This window comes from Phoca vitulina, unplaced genomic scaffold (assembly GCF_004348235.1).
Source record: "Phoca vitulina isolate PV1807 unplaced genomic scaffold, GSC_HSeal_1.0 scaffold41, whole genome shotgun sequence".
NCBI classification, from domain to species: Eukaryota; Metazoa; Chordata; class Mammalia; order Carnivora; family Phocidae; genus Phoca; species Phoca vitulina.
The window spans coordinates 6,184,677-6,205,031 of record NW_022589744.1 but is presented as its reverse complement, the minus strand read 5'-3'; the positions used below and the strand labels follow the sequence as shown (position 1 = coordinate 6,205,031).

General features: G+C 37.5%; 1 protein-coding gene across 4 annotated transcripts in view; it reads left to right on the top strand.

The window, feature by feature from the left end:
* ABCA9 (ATP binding cassette subfamily A member 9) overlaps positions 1 to 20,355 on the top strand; it is a 61,368-nt gene that overhangs the window by 4,305 nt on the left and 36,708 nt on the right. For all 4 annotated transcript variants that reach the window (XM_032429540.1, XM_032429539.1, XM_032429537.1 and 1 more), the window contains 12 exons: positions 1,277 to 1,378; positions 3,128 to 3,335; positions 5,364 to 5,528; positions 6,093 to 6,196; positions 6,781 to 7,007; positions 15,425 to 15,566; positions 15,820 to 16,005; positions 16,867 to 17,014; positions 17,422 to 17,590; positions 18,367 to 18,428; positions 19,190 to 19,300; positions 19,933 to 20,108. In XM_032429540.1, coding sequence (XP_032285431.1) covers positions 1,283 to 1,378; positions 3,128 to 3,335; positions 5,364 to 5,528; positions 6,093 to 6,196; positions 6,781 to 7,007; positions 15,425 to 15,566; positions 15,820 to 16,005; positions 16,867 to 17,014; positions 17,422 to 17,590; positions 18,367 to 18,428; positions 19,190 to 19,300; positions 19,933 to 20,108 — 1,794 coding nt within the window. In that variant the 5' untranslated portion in view covers positions 1,277 to 1,282. The remainder of the gene's footprint in view (positions 1 to 1,276; positions 1,379 to 3,127; positions 3,336 to 5,363; positions 5,529 to 6,092; positions 6,197 to 6,780; positions 7,008 to 15,424; positions 15,567 to 15,819; positions 16,006 to 16,866; positions 17,015 to 17,421; positions 17,591 to 18,366; positions 18,429 to 19,189; positions 19,301 to 19,932; positions 20,109 to 20,355) is intronic.

Genomic DNA, 20,355 nt, shown 5'->3' with positions numbered 1-20,355 from the left:
GGGGTTAAATTATATTCTAGTTTTATTGCAAATAGATATTTCTTCAGTGTTCTTTGTATTTGTCCCTTTGGGTAGATTTTTCAAAGGAAAATGGGCAAATCACTTTTTCACTTCCACTTTGAAGATATCAGGCTGATTTTTGTTCCATTATAAACTGTTTTCTCATTCCTTTCTGAACGACCCCACCTCTACCCTGGCAACTTAATTCTAACTTTTCCCTCTATCCTTTAATTTTAAACATACCGTTCTTTTTTGTCATTGTATTTGGTACTTGGAGAGCCTTTTTGGGAAATATACATGTCTTCTAACTACCTTGAAAAATTAATTTCCATTGGGCTTTTTACAATATACTTTCTTCAGTATATTTTTCTCCCAACTGTTTTTTCTTCTTTTGGGGTATCTCTTTACCAAATACTTTCCTTTTGATCCTACTTTTTTTCTTTCTACTTCATGTATTTTTTATCTCTCTCATCATTTTTAAATGAGTTTTAATTTTCTTTGAAAATTTGGCAAGATTATGAAATTTTTCTCCATATCATAGATCTTATGTTCTTTACTGACTTCAATGGGACTTTTAAGTATGTAATTTGCTTTTCATTTCTTCTTACCTTTCTTCTTGAATTTTATTATAGTCATTAAATGGAAGACTTGAAAACTTTTCTTCTGTTTATTGTAATAAAGTTTCTTTTGAAAGGTCATATATTTTCTCTGCCTCTTGAGAGTAATCAATCTTTCCTTATGTTCCAGCATTTGGGGGCTCCTGATAATGACTGGACAGACCAAAGCCCATGGCTAAGTAGTCTGAGTGCATCCCTCCTTGAGCTCCTCACCCCCTGTCTGGATGCTGGTAGAATCTCTGATCTTGCACAAAATGGAGGATTGATCCGCGCAATCCTTGGACAAATTTTGAAAACAGCATTGGCATAGTGGTTAAAAGTGAGGTCTCTAGAACTTGGTCATCTAAGTTAAAGATCTGATTCTGCCACCATTAGCTGTGTTTGGCAAGTCACTCAGCCTCTATGTGTCCATATCCCTCATCTTTTAAATGGGGAGAATAATAGGATCTATCCCAAAGGTTTATTATGAGGATTAAACTAATTGATTTTGTTAGTTAACTTGAACTTCCCTTCATATGTTTTTAGCCTTCTGGCTCCTTTTCCTACACATGCAATTGGAAATAGCTGTTACAATGTTTCTTTTTGGTTTGATTGCACAATGTTTCCTATTTCAGACCTTCACATTTACTTCCTTTACTTCTTTATTTTAAAATAAACAGGTCAGAATGAGCAAGAGGCACATAAGTGTGGGTCAGCAAACGTGGGCTCTCCTCGGCAAGAACTTTCTGAAGAAATGGAGGATGAAGAGAGAGACCTTGTTGGTATGGCTCAGAGCCTATGTCTTCTCATATTTAGAAGAGGAAAATGTTTTTTGGGGGACACTGCAAACAGTTTATCTTCATTATTTAATGTTTCATATATATGTTCTATTGTTAACTAACAGCCTGGAAAATTTTCCAAATTCTGGACTTTGCTACAACTTAAATGAAAGTCCTTTAAATATATTATTATTTTATGTCTGACTAGAGGCATTCTTTAAGTAATTGATATTCAGAAGCTCTCTGAAAAATAAAGCCATGCTTTTTATTGCAGAGATAGTAATTCTTAAAATCTGAACTCATTTGAAACTCATGAAGGGGGGCGCCTGGGTGGCTCAGCCGTTAAGCGTCTGCCTTTGGCTCAGGTCATGATCCCAGGGTTCTGGGATCAAGCCCCACATCGGGCTCCCTGCTCAGCAGGGAGCCTGCTTCTCCCTCCCCCACTCACCCTGCTTGTGTTCTCTCTCTCACTGTGTCTCTCTCTGTCAAATAAATAAATAAAATCTTTTTTTTTTTTTTTTTTTTTAAAGAAACTCAGGAAGGAATAGGTACAAAAGTTCAGGGTCAAAGTCAAAGAAAGAAGCAAATTTAACCCAGAATTAATCCAGCAAGTAATCAAAAATTAAAAAAAAAAACTTCAAAAGACAAATTGTAGCACTTCTGCACACTTGTACTAAGGATACAATGTCAATTTGAAAAAATAATGGGTATATAAGCAGAAAAAGAAAATGGCATTTTGAATTTTTGCTTCTATTAAGACAATACTTAGTTTCTCCTAATAAGAATGAGCAGATGTACTTTGTGTAGAAAATTAAGTAAATTGAGAAAAATACATTAAAAAAGTTAAAATCACGTATAAAATACCCATCGTTCAAGGGTTAGTATATTAATATTTCATTTTATGAACACTGTGTGTGTGTGTCTGTGTTGTTTTAACAAATAGGTATTGAATTCTTGGATTGACAGTAAATAAAGCATACAAAAATCCCAGCATGGAGTAAAGATTATATAAGTATAAATATAAAAGTTGGATTCTACCCTACATAGATGTGTTACTTGCAACCTTTTAACTGTTTTTAATATAAGCATCACATCTGTCAATTGATCTATCTCGATATAGAGCAACACACATACTAAAACAAGATCAGATGGTAAATAAGATATATACCTCTTTTAAAGACCCGGTGTTTAGAATCAAAAGTGTGTAATAGGGTCTCTTCTTAATACCAGATTTCAAATGCATTCTGTTGCATTTCCAATTTCGGAATGTTGTCACAATGACAAAGATTTTTTTAAATTCTTTTTATGAGCAGTATTTTGGGATGATCTTCTTCCTCATATACAGCAGCAGCAGATAAAAGTAGGACCTTGCTCCCGTTGATGAGAGCTGGAAACCAATTTCATGACACCTAACATTTCTCTATCATCGACACTCAGGTGCAAGCATGACTGTAAACCACTGGGCCATTCCTGAAGCAATCTAGCCTCTAACACTCACATTAAAGTATGATAAACTTAGACTCTCAATCATAATTGGAATCAATGCCACAACTCTCTCTTGATGGATGATGCATATATTTCAAAATATGCTAATCAAAAGACAAAAGAAAACGGAAACACTGGGAAACTGGGAGAGAGGAAAAAATGGTCCATGCTACATAACAAAAGTACGTGTTTGAAGTTGTTTGTGGATGATTTATCTGTGGATGAGCACCTATTGATCTGCTTCATTTTTCTCTCATTGCTGTGTAGGAATGGTTTTTCTCATTTCTTCTAGTATTGTTTGCATACCGACTTTCCTCCAATTTACATCAAGTTAATGACTTCCCTCAATTGCCTGCTATGAATCTGGGACGTGTAGATAATTTTAATGATTCTAATTATGTGATTGCATTTGCACCTGAATCCAAAACAACCCAGGAGATCATGAACAAAGTGGCTTCAGCCCCATTCATGAAAGGTATGTTCTCTGGCAGTTCTGGGTGTTTTCCTGATATGCAAAACATACAAATTTATTTTAGGATTTCCTATTATCTTCATTATAGCCCGTATCGAAATGAAACATTATTCAAATGTATGCTAGTGAGAAGATTCTGGAAATATTGCACAGTGCTGACAGTATGGTTTTTAAATCTCTTCAAATATATAAAAAATTGAGAGAGAAATTAGACAGTTAAATCAAGAAATCATGGGCAATAGTTACCAACAAAACTAGGTGGTAAGGTGTTTCCCCAAATCCCACAATATAAGTGGGTGGGGAAAAAGCACCAACAGCCACCAAGTCTACATGGCATCTCTCTCTGGGGTGTTGGGAGAGTGAAGGGGAGCAGTGGGGTATCTGATGGTCCTGAGAAGAACCCCTTTAGAGGAAGCCAGTACCCCCTGCAAAGAAGAGTAGGCCAATCTGCAAGCAACTGAAACCATTTTCAGCTACTGTACTGGTAGAGTAGTGTTGGACTGTTATTCCAAAGCTGTTACATATGTAAAGTGGGATATACCAAATAAGTAATTATGGAATAGTCTTTTTCTCTCACCCCTGTGTCTTGGAAACCCAGGAGTCTCAGTCCTGGAGGAAAGGAGATGCAGAGGTCTGGGACAGGAAATTGACAGGGTAAAGAATATTGTCAGGGCACCTGGTTGGCACAGTTGGTTGAGCGTCCGACTCTTGGTTTGGGCTCAGGTAGTAATCTCAGGGCTGTGGGATCAAGCCCCGCATCAGGATCCGTGCTCAGTGCAGAGTCTGCTTGAGACTCTCTGTCCCTCTTCCTCTGCCCCTCCCCCCATGCTTGCACGCTCTCTCTCTCTCAAATAAATAATCTTTTAAAAATATGTTGTCATTCCCGATAGCTAGGAAGCCAGTGATAATGAATAGGTTCTGTCAAAGGGACTCAGCAGTCACCTTGAGGAGACTCCCACTGGTCTAAGTTGGCATACTTTGAGCTTCAACAAGAATAGTAAGTGTAATGATATGAAACTTGTCTAATGCATACATAAAATCCAGGCTTTCATAATGTATTAAAAGAAAAAAATTGCTTTTGGAAGATGGTACAAAATCATTCTTCTTATGAAAATTTGTATATGAAGGGAAGATACCCAGTATTTATCCTGTATGAACTGTACTATTGGATAATCGAACAGATGCTGGAAAGTACTGTTTTATAAATGCTTTCTACTAATAAATAAAAAAAACAAATGATGGCAATATAATATCACCATTTTGAAACTCCCATTGAGTTAATGGATCTAGGCACTAAGTGTCCATGGCTGCTAATAATATCTCCAAACACCAGATCATCAGAAATCCTGACACTCTGATGAAAGAAAACACCACCAAATATAGTCTTGCCAAAGGGATTAGCCAGAGTCTGATTAAGCCTCTGGATGCCGCTGCCAGATTGCAGGAAATGCAGGGATTAGGAACATGTCAAATTGCACTAGAAGCGTGCATCCATCAGAATCCAGGCTGCAGGGAATTACGTGGTTTAAGTGGCCCGGGTTTGGTCAGTAACAGTCATTAATTCACATGGTATTTTTTGGATATCTTGAGAAAACATTCTCCAAATTTAACAATTTTATGCTGTCTTCGGAGGTTTGGCCACATTGACACCATTATCACATGAAAGTACATATTATAATTGTAGGATATAGTTCAAATTTGGATAGGTCTGTGTATTGCTAGGGATATTGCTGGTATAATAGTGGTATTGCTATTATTCCAAATTCAATGCTTTAAATCATTGGTTTAAAAGCTTATTTGGAAAGGCATAATCTGTTTGTGATAAAAGTGATTGCCACATTAACTCTGATTTTATCTAGAATTTTAGACACTCCCCCATAGTATGAGTCTCTTATTTAGGACCAGCCCTGCCTTTAGTGAATAAAGAACTTTAACATAATTGAATATGGCCTGCCGTCATTGTACCACATAGAAATCTTACTTATTAGCTACTTTCTTCTTACTTATTAGCTACTTTCTTTCACGTGGCAGGAAGAACAATCGTGGGGTGGCCGGATGAGAAAAGTATGGACGATTTGGATTTAAACTACTCTATAGATGCAGTGAAAGTCATCTTTAATGATACCTTCTCATATCATTTGAAGTTTTTCTGGGGAGGGAGAATCCCCAAGATGAAGGAACACAGAGACCATTCAGGTAACTTTCCTACTAGAAGGGGTTTTTTTTCGCGATTATGTCATTAGCCACTAGAGGGCACATGTGATCCCTGAAGTCCACACAAACGTACGCTGGGTGTACTCTTAATTCCTGAACATAAATGAGATTCATTCTTATTTAAAGAAAGCCTGTGTTCTTAAGTGTATTGTTTTATTAAGAAATTATATTTGCTATTATTCCTATGCTTCTTCTAAATATAACCTGAAGGAAAGATTCTTGCTCATTGATTCCCAAATGTTTAAAAAAATGTAGTGCTTTCTTGGCAAAAGCAGCAGAAGAACAAAGCTCAAAAAAACATTCTCGGCTAACTGAGAGAATAATAGATTGAATAAAAATTATTAATAACTGGTCTTAACAACATTAATAAAGCAATTCTGGTGTATTCTTCTTGGGTGTGCTCTTCAAGCCTCACCGGAGAAGTCCTACCGTACACTGTATTATTGTGGACTTGTACTGCATTTTGGAACATTTGAAGTTTTGATTTTCCCTATACCAAGATCGTCCCATCCCATCATAAATGGTTATGTTCTTCTTTTATGAAAGCTCATTGTCAAGTGATGGATGAAAAAATCACATGTGAAGGTTCAGTGTTCTGGGAGAAAGGCTTTGTAGCTTTTCAAGCTGCCATTAACGCTGCTATCATAGAAGTGAGTATTAAGTTAAAGAAAACTAATTGCATTGTAAATTACATTTTGATGCGTGGTGCTACAATGGATTGCCCTACCTTAGCATTTAATTAATTGAGTCACTTAATTTATTTGGCACAATCCACTGAGCAACTGCTATATGTGAGCCATTACACTAAGCACTGAGGATCAAGAAATAAGTAGAACAAAGGTACTTTTCTCCAGGGATCCTGGATAATGAGGGGACAGAAATGTGGACATGAAGTCACAATAAAAGTTGAGGTTCTATCATGGAATTATACATGCTGTGCAAGGCTAACAATGAAGCAGAAGATACGCTGATGAGAAATATCAGGGAAGATGAGTAACTGAAGCAACATTTCAGTTGTGCCTTCCAGCATGAGTAAAATTTTGTCTAGTGAAGATGGTAAATAGGAATGTTTTAAGGAGTCAGGACAGAACTTGGAGTGTTTCAGGAACACAAGGAGCCAGATTATGATGAACATATATATTTAAATGTGGAATGCACATAATTTCTTAGAGAAAACACACGAGGTTATAATTGGTGTGATGATAACAATGTGTTCATTGATACTTTCCCTTAGATCACAACAAATCATTCAGTGATGGAAGAGCTGATGTCAATTACTGGTATAAATATGAAGATATTACCTTTTGTTGCCCAAGCAGGAGTTGCGACTGATTTTTTCATATTCTTCTGCATTATTTCTTTTTCCGCGTTCATTTACTATGTATCAGTCAATGTTACCCAAGAAAGACAATACATTAAGTCATTGATGATGATGATGGGCCTTCGAGAATCAGCATTCTGGTAAGTTACATGGCCACAGCCTATCATGCGACATAGATAAACACAACAAGCTAGCTGGTTGGACTCCCTAAGCCTATGAAGTATCATATTTAAACTTGATTCTTTCCTAAAGCAGAGCATTATAAAGGAATGGAATAGATTCAAGTAAGCATGGTAAATAAAACTTTTCATACTTCTTTAAAGAAAGCCTGATCCCATAGATGTCTGCTGATACCCAAGTCAGTAAGCAATAAAAATGATGACTCTCAGTCACTAGTTGCAAGACACGAGTGCACCCAAATATGTAAGAACTTGAGGTTTCTAATGTTCGATGAAATATACATTTCAGATATTTTGTGAGATCGGGTGGTTGATACTGCCCTCACATTGAATGATTCATCACTCTGATGACACTGATGGAAAAAAAGCCCATTATGCCCTTTCAGCACAGAGCTTCCTTAGTGGAGGACTAACAGAGTGGTTAGAACACAGGCCTGGGGGGCGCTGGGTGGCTCAGTTGGTTAAACCACTGCCTTCAGCTCAGGTCATGATTCCAGAGTCCTAGGATCGAGCCCCGCATCGGGCTCCCTGCTCATGCAGGAAGCCTGCTTCTCCCTCTGCCTGCCACTCCCCCTGCTTGTGCTCTCTCTCTCTCTCTCTCGCTATCTCTTTCTCTGTGCAAATAAATAAATAAAATCTTAAAAAAAAAAAGAACACAGGCCTGGGAGGCAGGAAGCTATGGGTCTTCTCCATCTGTCCATGACCATCCCAAACAAGCTACTTAATTTCTTAAAACTCAGTTTCTTTTTCTGTGAAACATTGGTAATGGCATCTGTCTCTCATTGGCCATGACAATTAAAGAAGGGAATGTATTTAAAGTGCTTTGCATTGAGCATAACAAAAATTAAACACTCAATATTAGCTGACAGTTGATAGAAATTTGGGAAGGGTCAGAGTCTGAGAGGACAGTAGTTATAAGTTAAGAAACCAAGGAGTGAGGGATGCCTGGGTGCCTCAGTCAGTTAAATGTCTGCCTTTGGCTCAGGTCATGATCTCAGCATCCCGGGGTCCCCGCATTGGGCTCCCTACTCACCCAGGAGGCTGTTTCTCCCTCTCCTGCTCCCCCTGCTTGTGCTCTCTCTCTCTCTGTGTCAAATAAATAAATAAAATCTTTAAAAAAAAAAAAAGAAACAACAACAACAAAAAAACCCAAGAAGTGAATCTCCAACTAACAACAAAAAAAATTTAATGGGTTTAGCCAAGGGATGTATTTGAGATATAGAATAGTAAAAGCATGAATTCTGGACTGAAAAAGTCATGGTTTGCATTTGGTTTCTTTATATACTGATGTTATTCTCAGTGGTAAACAAGATTTGTAGAATCTACAGAATAGCTCTGGACATATGCCATGTAGTCTTTAAAAGGACATTAGGGGAGGACAAGATGGCGGAGGAGTAGGAGACCTTAGTTTCATCTGGTCCTAGGAATTCAGCTAAATAGCTATCAAACCATTCTGAACACCTGCGAACTCAACTAGAGATCTAAGAAAAGAATTGCTTCAAAACTACAAATAGAAAAGTGACTGCTTTCTGCAAGACAGAATGACAAGACAGAAAAACTCACCTCAAAAAAGAGAACAAGGGGCAGTACTGATGGCTAGAGACCTAATCAGTCTGGATATAAGTAGAATGTCGGAACTAGAGTTCAGAATAATGATTATAAAGATATTAGCTGGGCTTGAAAAAAGCATAGAAGACACTAGAGAATCCCTTTCTGAATAAATAAAAGAACTAAAATCTAATCAAGTCAAAATTAAAAAGGCTATTAATGAAATGCAATAAAAAATGGAGGCTCTAACTGCTAGGATAAATGAGTCAGAAGAGAGAATTAGTGATAAAGAAGACAAAATGATGGAGAATAAAGAAGCTGAGAAAAAGAGAGATAAACAACTACTGGATCACGAAGGGAGAATTTGTGAGATAAGTGATACCATAAAGCAAAACAATATTAGAATAACTGGGATCCCAGAAGAAGGGGGGGGCAGAAGGTATATTGGAGCAAATTACAGTGGAGAACTTCCCTAATCTGGGGAAGGAAACAGGCATTCAAGTCCAGGAGGCACAGAGAAACCCCCTCAAAAATCAATTAAAATAGGTCAACACCCCAACATATAATAGTGAAACTTGCAAATCTCAGAGACAAAGAGAAAATCCTAAAAGCAGCTCAGGACAAGAAGTCCTTAACCTACAAGGGTGGAAACATTAGACGGGCAGCAGACCTATCCACAGAGACCTGGCAAGCCAGAAAGGAGTGGCATCATATATTCAGGGTGCTAAATGCGAAAAATATGCAACCAAGAATACTTTATTCAGTTAGGATGGCATTCAAAATGGGAGAGATAAAAAACTTCCAGAACAAACAGAAACTAAAAGAATTTGTGATCACTAAACCAGTCCTGCAAGAAATATTAAAAGGGATCCTTTAAGCAAAGAGAGAGCCCAAAAGTAACAGACCAGAAAGGAACAGAGACAGTATACAGAAACAGTGACTTTACAGGTAATTTAATGGCACTAAATTAATATCTTTCAATAATTACTCTGAATGTAAATGGGCTAAATGCCCCTATCAAAAGACACAGGGTATCAGATTGGATAAAAAAGCAAGACCCATCAATATGCTGTCTGCAAGAGACTCATTTTAGACCCAAAGACACCTCCAGATTGAAAGTGAGGAAGTGGAAAACCATTTATCATGCTAATGGACATCAAAAGAAAGCTGGGGTAGCAATCCTTGTATCAGACAAATTAGATTTTAAACCAAAGACTGTAATAAGAGATGAGGAAGAACACTATACCAAAATTAAAGGGTCTATCCAACAAGATGATCTAACAATTGTAAATATTTATGCACCTAACATGGAGGCAGCCAATTATATAAAGCAATTAATAACAAAATTAAAGAAACACATCAATAATAATACAAAAATAGTAGGGGACTTTAACACTCCACTCACTGCAATGGACAGATCATCTAAGCAGAAGATCAACCAGGAAACAATGGCTTTGAATGACACACTGGACCAGATGGACTTCATAGATATATTCAGAGAATTCCATCCTAAAGCAACAGAATACACATTCTCGAGTGCACATGGAACATTCTCCAGAATAGATCACATACTGGGTCACAAATCAGGTCTCAACTGGTACCAAAAGGCTGGGATCATTCCCTGCATAATTTTGGACCACAATGTTTGGAAACTGGAACTCTATCACAAAAGGAAATTTGGAAAGAACTCAAATTCATGGAGGCTAAAGAGCATCCTACTAAAGAATGAATGGGTCAACCAGGAAATTAAAGAAGAATTTAAAAAATTCATGGAAACAAATGAAAATGAAACACAACAGTTCAAAACCTTTGGGATGCAGCAAAGGCAGTCCTAAGAGGGAAGTATATAGTAATACAAGGCTTTCTCAAGAAACAAGAAAGGTCTCAAATACACAACCTAGCCTTACAACTAAAGGAGCTGGAGAAAGAACTGCAAATAAAACCTAAACCCAGCAGAAGAGAATTAATAAAGATTAGAGCAGAAATCAATAAAATAAAAACCAAAAGAACAGTAGAACAGATCAACAAAAGTAGGAGCTGGTTCTTTCAAAGAATTAATAAGATTGATAAACCCCTGGCCAGACTTATCAAAAAGAAAAGAGAAAGGACCCAAGTAAATAAAATCATGAATGAAAGAAGAGAGATCATAACCTACACTGAAGAAATACAATTATAAGAACATATTACAAGCAACTATATGCCAACAAATTAGGCAATGTGGAAGAAATGGATGCATTCCTAGAAATGTATAAACTACCAAAACTGAACCAGGAAGAAATAGAAAACCTGAACAGACCCATAACCAGCAAGGAAATTGAAGCAATATTAAAAAATCTCCCAACAAACAAGAGTCCAGGGCCGGATGGCTTCCCAGGGGAATTCTGTAAAACATTTAAAGAAGAATTAGTACCTATTCTTCTGAAGCTGTTTCAAAAAATAGAAATGGAAGGAAAACTTCCAAACTCTATGAGGCCAGCATTATCTTGATCCTAAAACCAGACAAAGACCCCACCAAAAAGGGGAATTATAGACCAATATCCCTGATGAACATGGATGCAGAAATTCTCACCAAGATACAAATCAATAGGATCCAACAGTACATTAAAAGGATTATTCACCATGACCAAGTGGGATTTATTCCTAGGCTGCAAGGCAGGTTCAACATCTGCAAATCAATCAATGTGATACACTACATTAATAAAAGAAAGGACAAGAACCATAGGATCCTCTCAATAGATGCAGAAAAAGCACTTGACAAAGTACAGCATCCTTTCTTGATCAAAACTCTTCACAGTGTAGGAAAAGAGGGAACATACCTCAATATCATAAAAGTCGTTGGGCATCTGCCTTTGGCTCGGGTCGTGATCCCAGGGTCCTGGGATCGAGCCCCACATCGGGCTCCCTGCTCCGCGGGAAGCTTGCTTCTCCCTCTCCCACTCCCCCTGCTTGTGTTCCGTCTCTCGCTGTGTCTCTCTCTGTCAAATAAATAAAATCTACAAAAAAAAAAAAAAAAAAAAAAAAGGCCATATACAAAAAGCCCACAGTGAATATCAATGGGGAAAAACTGTAGAGCTTTTCCCCTAAGGTCAAGAACATGACAGGGATGTCTACTCTCACCACTGTTGTTCAACATAATACTAGAAGTCCTAGCCTCAGCAATCAGACAATAAAAGGAAATAAAAGGCAACCCAATTGGCAAAGAAGAAGTCAAACTCTCACTCTTTGCAGATTACATGATACTCTATGTGGAAAACCCAAAAGACTCCACCCCAAAATTGCTAGAACTCATACAGGAATTCAGCAAAGTGGCAGGATATGAAATCAATGCACAGAAATCAGTTGCATTTCTATACACTAACAATGAGACAGAAGAAAGAGAAATTAAGGAGTCGATCCCATTTATAATTGCACCAAAAACCATAAGATACCTAGGAATAACAAAGAGGCAAAGGATCTGTACTCAGAAAACTATAGAACACTCATGAAAGAAACTGAGGAAGACACATAGAAATGGAAAAATGTTCCATGTTCATGGATTGGAAGAACAAATATTGTTAAAATGTCTATGCTACCTAGAGCAAACTACACATTTAATGCAATTATATCAAAATACCAACAACTTTTTTCACAGAGCTGGAACAAATAATCCTAAAATTTGTATGGAACCAGAAAAGACCCTGAATAGCCAGAGGAATGTTGAAAAAGAAAACCAAAGCTGGTGGCATCACAATTCCGGACTTCCAGCTCTATTACAAAGCTGTCATCATCAAGACAGTATGGTACTGGCACAAAAACAGACACATAGAATGTCAATGGGACAGAATAGAGAGCCCAGAAATGGACCCTCAACTCTATGGTCAACAAATCTTTGACAAAGCAGGAAAGAATATCTGATGGAAAAAAGACAGTCTATTTAACAAATGGTGTTGGGAAAATTGGACAACCACATGCAGAATAATGAAACTGGAACATTTTCTTACACCACACACAAAAATAGACTCCAAATGGATGAAAAACCTAAATGTGAGACAGGAATCCATCAAAATCCTAGAGGAGAACACAGGCAGCAACCTCTTCGACCTCGGCCACAGCAGACTTCTTGGTAGACACGTCTCCAAAGGCAAGGGAAGCAAGGGCAAAAATGAACTATTTGGACTTCATCAAGATAAAAAGCTTTTGCACAGCAAAGGAAAGAGTCAACAAAACCAAAAGACAACCCACAGAATGGGAGAAGATATTTGCAAATGACATATCAGATAAAGGGCTAGTATCCAAAATCTATAAAGAACTTATCAAACTCAACACCCAAAGAACAAATAATCCAATCAAGAAATGGGCAGAAGACATGAACAGACATTTCTGCAAAGAAGACATCCAAATGGCCAACAGACACATGAAAAAATGCTCAACATCACTTGGCATCAGGGAAATACAAATCAAAACCACAATGAGATACCACCTCACACCAGTCAGAATGGCTAAAATTAATAAGTCAGGAAACAACAGATGTTGGCAAGGATGTGGAGAAAGGGGAACCCTCCTACACTGTTGGCGGGAATGCAAGCTGGTGCAGCCATTCTGGAAAACAGTATGGAGGTTCCTCAAAAAGTTGAAAATAGAGCTACCCTATGACCTAGTAATTGCACTACTGGGTATTTACAAAAAGATACAAATGTAGTGATCCGAAGGGGCACCTGCACCCCAATGTTTATAGCAGCAATGTCCACAATAGCCAAACTATGGAAAAAGCCCAGATGTCCATTGACAGATGAATGGATAAGGAAGATGTGGTATATATATATATATATATACACAATGGGATACTACTCAGCCAGAAAGGATGGGAGGATGGGAGGAAGGAAGGGAGGGAGGGAGGGAGGGAGGAAGGAAAGGAAGGAAAGGAAGGAAAGGAAGGAAAGGAAGGAAAGGAAGGAAGGAAGGAAGGAAGGAAGAAAAAAAATCTTGCCATTTGCAATGACATGGATGGAACTAGAGGGTATTGTGCTAAGTGAAATAAGTCAGAAAAAGACAATTATCATATGATCTCACTCATGTGGAATTTAAGTTACAAAACAGAAGATCATAGGGGAAGAGAGGAAAATATAAAACAAGATGAAATCAGAGAGGAAGAAAAACCATAAGAGACTCTTGATCATAGGAAACAAACTGAGGCTTTCTGGAGGAAAGTTGGGTGGGGGGTTGGGGTAACTGGGTGATGGACATTAAGGAGGGCACATGATGTAATGAGCACTGGGTATTATATAAGACTGATGAATAACTGACCTCTACCTCTGAAACTAATAATACATTATAAATTAATTGAATTTAAATTAAAAAAAAATAAATAATTTAAAAAGGAAAGGACGTTAGACACTATTCAGTTGGGTAGGAAGACCCCACATTTTTAATGCTGCCAATTTAAACCAAATTTATTTTTTTTTCCTCCAGAAATGTTCCATTAACTGAGTGTAAAAGTGGAGAAAATGAATTGCTGGTTTGATCTAGAATGGGAGTTTTTCTGGTGTCTCTTTTTTTTAAATTCTGGAGCTCAATACTGAAGAAAATTTTGCTCACTATATTTTTTTAAAAAATAGAAATCTACAGGGTCAGAGAAAAGTAAACAATATGATAAAAAGAAGGGAGAAACCAAATGAATCCAATGAGAGAAGGTTAAAAAAAAAACAGGACTTTTCCTGCGTAAGAAAAGACTGTAACATTCTATTGATACTGCATATGAATGAAATTAGAAGTTTATGGGACACAGAGAGATGAACAATTTCAGATGAACAGAAGTGATTGAGCAAAGGGCATTGTTACAATTAGGCAAGACATGATGGCATTTAAACTTTGAAGTAAAGAAATTTAAGTGTTCACGTGGGCTTGTTATAAACCAGTTGCCACATTAAACACATAACATACAACATTTTGTTTAATTCTCTTATTATTTTTCAATAGACAATAAGGAAATTTAAAGAGATTCTACCTCTCAGATCATATAGTTATAGTGCAGCACAGAAAACCTGAACCTACATCTGTATGATTAGAAAGCTTGTTCTCTTTCCCCTATAAAAAACTTTCTTCCTGTTTCTTTGGCATTGATAGCAAGAAAAACATATCTTTGCATCCCTCTGTCTTTCTGTATCTCTGTATTCCTAAGCCTAATCTGATTGTCTATATCAGTGGTTGGCAAACTATGGCCCTTTTTTGAACAATCTGCAAGCTAGGAATGGCTTTTATGAAAACGCCTAAAAAAAATCAAAAGAACAATAATATTTTATGGCACACAAAAGCATATATGAAATTCAAACATCAGTGTCTACAAATAAATTGTTGTTGAAGCAGAGCCCAGTCATTTGAACGTTGTCCGTGAACACAAAGGCAAACTTCAGTAGTTGCAAGAGACCATATGGTCCGAAAAGCCTGAAAGATTTACTATCTGGCTCATCAGAGAAAAAGTTTGCTGATCCCTGCTTCATCATCTGGTTTTTGTCCATGGTGTTTATACTTTACTGAAGGAAGAAGTCCAGAACGGACATGTCGGTCATAGATGTTTTCCCAGAAAACTGTTGCCAGTTACCCTCATTATATGACTCAGTCTATTTCTTTATTTTGCAATTAGTCACCTATTTTACCTGTGTACTTATTGTCTACCTTCCCTGGTAGCATATGAACTTTGGGGACAGAGAAGTTTTCTAATCTCTTAGCTCTTGATATAGGGTAATCCCTTTACTCTTAATATAGAGTAAGCTTCCCAAATCATTTGCAGAGTAAGTGCATAAATACAGTGATAAAGTACCAGCCCTCGAACTGATGCTTCGTTTCTGTGCTAGGCTCTCCTGGGGTTTGATGTATGCTGGTTTCATCTTTATTGTGGCTACTTTGATGGCTCTTATTGTAAAATCTGCCCAAGTTGTCGTCCTAACTGGCTTTGTGGTGGTCTTCACCCTCTTTCTCCTCTATGGCCTGTCTTTGGTGAGTTGATAAATTTAATCTCTCTCTCTCTCTCTCTCTCTCTCTCTCAGAGAAACCAGTCATTTCTCACCAATTCTGGTCACACCTCTTCTGTTTCTGTTTGCAGTATATGAGTATTTGCATGAGACAGTATCTGGGGGGTGGGGGTGGAGGATTGGATGTTATATATTTTTATATTATGAAATTCTTTTTATTATGCTACTGATAATTCTCAGAGAATTATATACTACCTGAAGTTTTTCTCTCCTCTCAGATAACTTTAGCTTTCCTGATGAGCGTGTTGATAAAGAAACCTTTCCTTACTGGATTGGTTGTCTTTCTCCTTACTGTCTTTTGGGGGAGTCTGGGATTCACTGCATTGTACAGACATCTTCCTGCATTTTTGGAATGGACCCTATGTCTTCTTAGCCCTTTTGCTTTCACTGCTGGAATGGCTGAGGTAAGAGTTAATATAACTATTTCATTTTTTACAGAACATTAAAAAATTCTCTCTGAGGAACTCATGCTCTATGTTCTAAGCATCAAAATCCTCATCCGCTTTTGTAAAGATACACATCCAAGATATCGGGGAGGTTTTCATTTTTCTCTCTCAGCGTAACTGGCTTTATTTTAAGTCATTAATATAGGTTGATACTCTATTATCGATGCAGGTCAGCTTTTATTTTCAATGGGTTGTCCCAATGAACAATTAACTAATTTAGTGCACAGGAAACATGACCCTTAATATTATCGCAAGTATTTGAAAACCAGGAATTCAATGGAAATAAATTTTTATTTTTAATTGGCCAGTTGTACATGAAACTGAACCTCTTCTCAGAAAATTTAATTCTAGGTGTGACATCGTAACTGTAAAATGCTACATGAAAGGTTACGTTATGTATAAACTCATCGTATCTCACTATAATAAGAAATTATTCTTGTGACCACTGAAGTACTTTCAGCTTTTCATGTTTTTACTTTCAAATAGTATCCCCTTTCTAGAACGCCCCTTTGCCCCCCATCCTACACCTGATGAAATCCTTAGGCAACCCCTCCTTTGAGTTTTTACTTCCCAGAGGATTTGCCTACTTCTTCCCAGGGGTCTCTAAGTCCTTAGTACCTACCTCCACTAACTTCCCAAATTGCTTTGTAGCTAGATGGATTCACTGCTATATCTTCCAATAGATTAGAGCTCTGTGAAGACAGGAACTGTGTTTTACTTATCTTTTTCAATCCCAGGGTTCAGCAGAAATAAGACAATAATAATTCTTAATACTCTATTTATCTTTTTAAAATTCAATGTATGCATCTTTTTTTCCAGCTTATACATTTGGACTATGATGTGAATTCTAACATCCATTTGGATTCTTCAGACAACCCATACCTAATAATAGCTACTCTTTTCATGTTGGTTTTTGATGCTCTTCTGTATTTGGCTTTGACATTATATTTTGACAAAATTTTGCCCAGTAAGTAGTAACCTAATTGTCATTCAATGCAATTTCATTCAGTGCATTTCTATAAAATAACTGTCTACAACATATCGGGTATAAATTATCAAGCATTTTTTTTTCCAAAATTTCTAAAATGAGCCCAATGGTATTCTGCACTTTGTTTATAGAATCGTTTTCTAAGATCTTGTTCTACCACAATACTTTAAATTGTTTCTTTTTAAAAAGAGACGCTTGCAAGAGATGAAGGATAATTATACTATTAGTGCTTATATTAGCGCTAGATGAAGAAACTTAGTGCTTGGGACTGGATCTTAAGGGTGTCTAAATACTTCCCAAAGCAGTTGCCTTGACAAGCTGTCCTGAGGTCACTAATCCTTAAAGTGGCGACTGATGCAATGTTCAATTGCCTCCTGTTCGTGTAGCTGAATACGGACATCGATGTTCTCCTTGGTTTTTCCTGAAATCCTCTTCTTGGTTTCAACACCAAAGGGCTGGTCATTTGGCCCTTGAGAATGAAATAGATTCAGATTCTTCATCCAACGACTCTTTTGAACCAGTGTCTCCAGAATTCCACGGGAAAGAAGCCATCAGGTAATAAATAAATTATACAAAAGTGCAAAGGGAGAACAGGTCAGGGACCAGAGGTCTATCTGGCAAAATACAGGTGTGACAAAGACTTCCTGGGTGCCTCTTTGTACCCACCTACATCCAGGCCATTCCACTCATGAAATGCCACCATTATTGTTAAAAGCACTTTGCTTTCCCACATTGTCAGCGTTTATATTTACGAATATTTTATTGCAGAACAACAAACATCAAGGAATAAATAATCTTCATATTTCCATTTCTCTCATTTTCTTTTTGCTCTCTTCTTGGTGCTGTTCTCTCTCTTTCTGTGACTGCTGTCTTTATGACAGACACTGTCATTGCGTCCCTTGTCTTTTTCTCCTTTTCTCTGTGATTTACTCTGTCTCCCTCCTCTTTGCTTCCCGATGAAGAATAGGAGAAGGAAGAGGCAGGTGATGCAGAAAAGGGGAGATAGGCATCCAGAGAGATGGGAAGAAAACCTAAGTTAGGGTACTCATGCCGTGCATATCTTCCCTCTGAGATGATAGATGTGTTTTATTCAATGCTGATTGCTTTGTTTCCAAACAACTAGAAATCCCTAACTTCCCTGGGTCTTTGCTCAACCTTTGTTCATCATTCAATTTGCCATTGTCTCCTCAGGAAAGCCTTTCCCATCACCTGGGCCCACATGAGGGAAAGAGCCCCCAGAATTTTCTCACAACCCCAAAGACTTGATTTCTCAATCCTCTGTCTACTTCCACAATGTCCTTAAAACATTTTCCTCTTTTTTTTTTTTTCAGAATAAGAAATCTTAGGAAAGAATATGGAAAAGGAAATCATGAAAAAGTAGAAGCCTTGAAAGGTAATGAGCTAACATATTTACACGGCTGTTTGATTTGGTGACTACGCCTCATTGTTGCACTGTCTTCGTGGGGATAAAGAACAGATATATTCCAGACACCACAATTTTCCTTCATTTCAACACATTGCGTTTCCTTCTGAGTGAATGTAAAACCATAGAACAATTTTAGAAAGTCAGGGTGTGCCATCGATACCTTATAGGTTTGAAAGATGTATGGCTGCATCATGAAGTTCTTTATTTTCAACTCATCACACTCCCTAATCCTAATAAACGATCTGTATTATAGTCAACCTATTTTTAATGACAAAACTGCCCTTATCCAAAACATTGTTAATTACATAATAATATATCATGACAATGCTATAGCTTTAAAATGTGTATCATAGGAGATACAATTTTAAAGGGAAGAATTTGGGGATGGATTTTATTTTGAATATTGCTAGCCAAATACACATGCTATAAGAAATTATAAAAATTTCGGAGAATGTGGGGCACCTGAGTGGCTCAGTTGGTGAAGTGTCGGACTCTTGATCTCAGCTCAAGTCATGAACTCAGGGTCCTAAGATCGAGCCCCATGTCGGGCTCCACATGCTGCACGGAGTCTGCTTGAGATTCTCTCTCTTCCTCTCCCTCTGCCCCTCCCCCTGCTGTGCTCTCAATCTCTAAATAAAAAAATAAAATCTTAAAAAAAATTTTTTTTTTGGAGAATGTAAAGTTAACATGCAGGCTCTGAGTGGGATTTCTTTTTGTAATAATGCCAGGTCTGGTATTTGACATATATGAAGGCCAGATCACTGCCCTTCTTGGTCACAGTGGAGCTGGGAAAACGACCCTGTTAAACATGCTCAGTGGACTGTCCGAACCAACATCAGGTGAGGAGATAATTACAGGCAAGAACATGGACAAATAAATTAACTCCACATTTTATTAATTAGTTTTATTGGTTAATTTCAGTACTTAGTAGTTTCATTAACTACTAGTCACCCTCAGGTACTTAAGAGACAAGTTTTATACGTTTCTTCAAGTTATTCTTTTAATAGATGTATGTTCTGTTTATTTAGGAAAATCTTTGTGGTTTAAATATTTCAAGATAAGTAGCTTTATGAATAGTCACTCCAACTGGTTCAGATAAATTGTGAACATTACATTTTTAGTCAATAGTGTATTCCTTATAGATCCAGTATGCTTAAAAGACTCTAGTGTTTGGGGGCACCTGGGTGGCTCAGTTGTTAAGCGCCTGCCTTTGGCTCAGGTCATGATCCCGGGGTTCTGGGATGGAGCCCTGCATCAGGCTCCCTGCTCCAAGGGAAGCCTGCTTCTCCCTCTCCCAATCCCCCTGCTTGTGTTCCCTCTCTTGCTGTCTCTCTCTGTCAAAAAAATAAATAAAATCTTAAAAAAAAAAAAAGACTCTAGTGTTTGACACCCATTGTTTTTCACTTTAAAACATCTTAAATGAACCATGGCATGTTATCCTGTTGCTAACTGTCAACCTTTCTACTTCTAGGTTCGGTCACAATCTATAATCACACCCTTTCGGAAATGACTGACACCAAAACCATTAGCAAGCTCACTGGAGTCTGTCCACAATCCAACGTGCAATTTGGCTTCCTCACTGTGAAAGAAAATCTCAGGCTCTTCGCTAAAATAAAAGGGATTCAGCCACATGAAGTGGAACAAGAGGTAGAGGAACATATTAGATGTCACACAGCCATGAACATGAAATTGTTTATCTGGAAAGTTCTAAATGTATTTATGTTATTTCTACATGGTGCATCATCAAAAGGGCAAAAAGGCCCTTGGCAATGAACAGCAAAATGATTGTGTTTTTAAAACAAACATGCTGGGTTTTGGACTAAACATCCTTTTCCTTTCTTTTCTCCTCTCCTCTCCTCTCCTCTCCTCTCCTCTCCTCTCCTCTCCTCTCCTC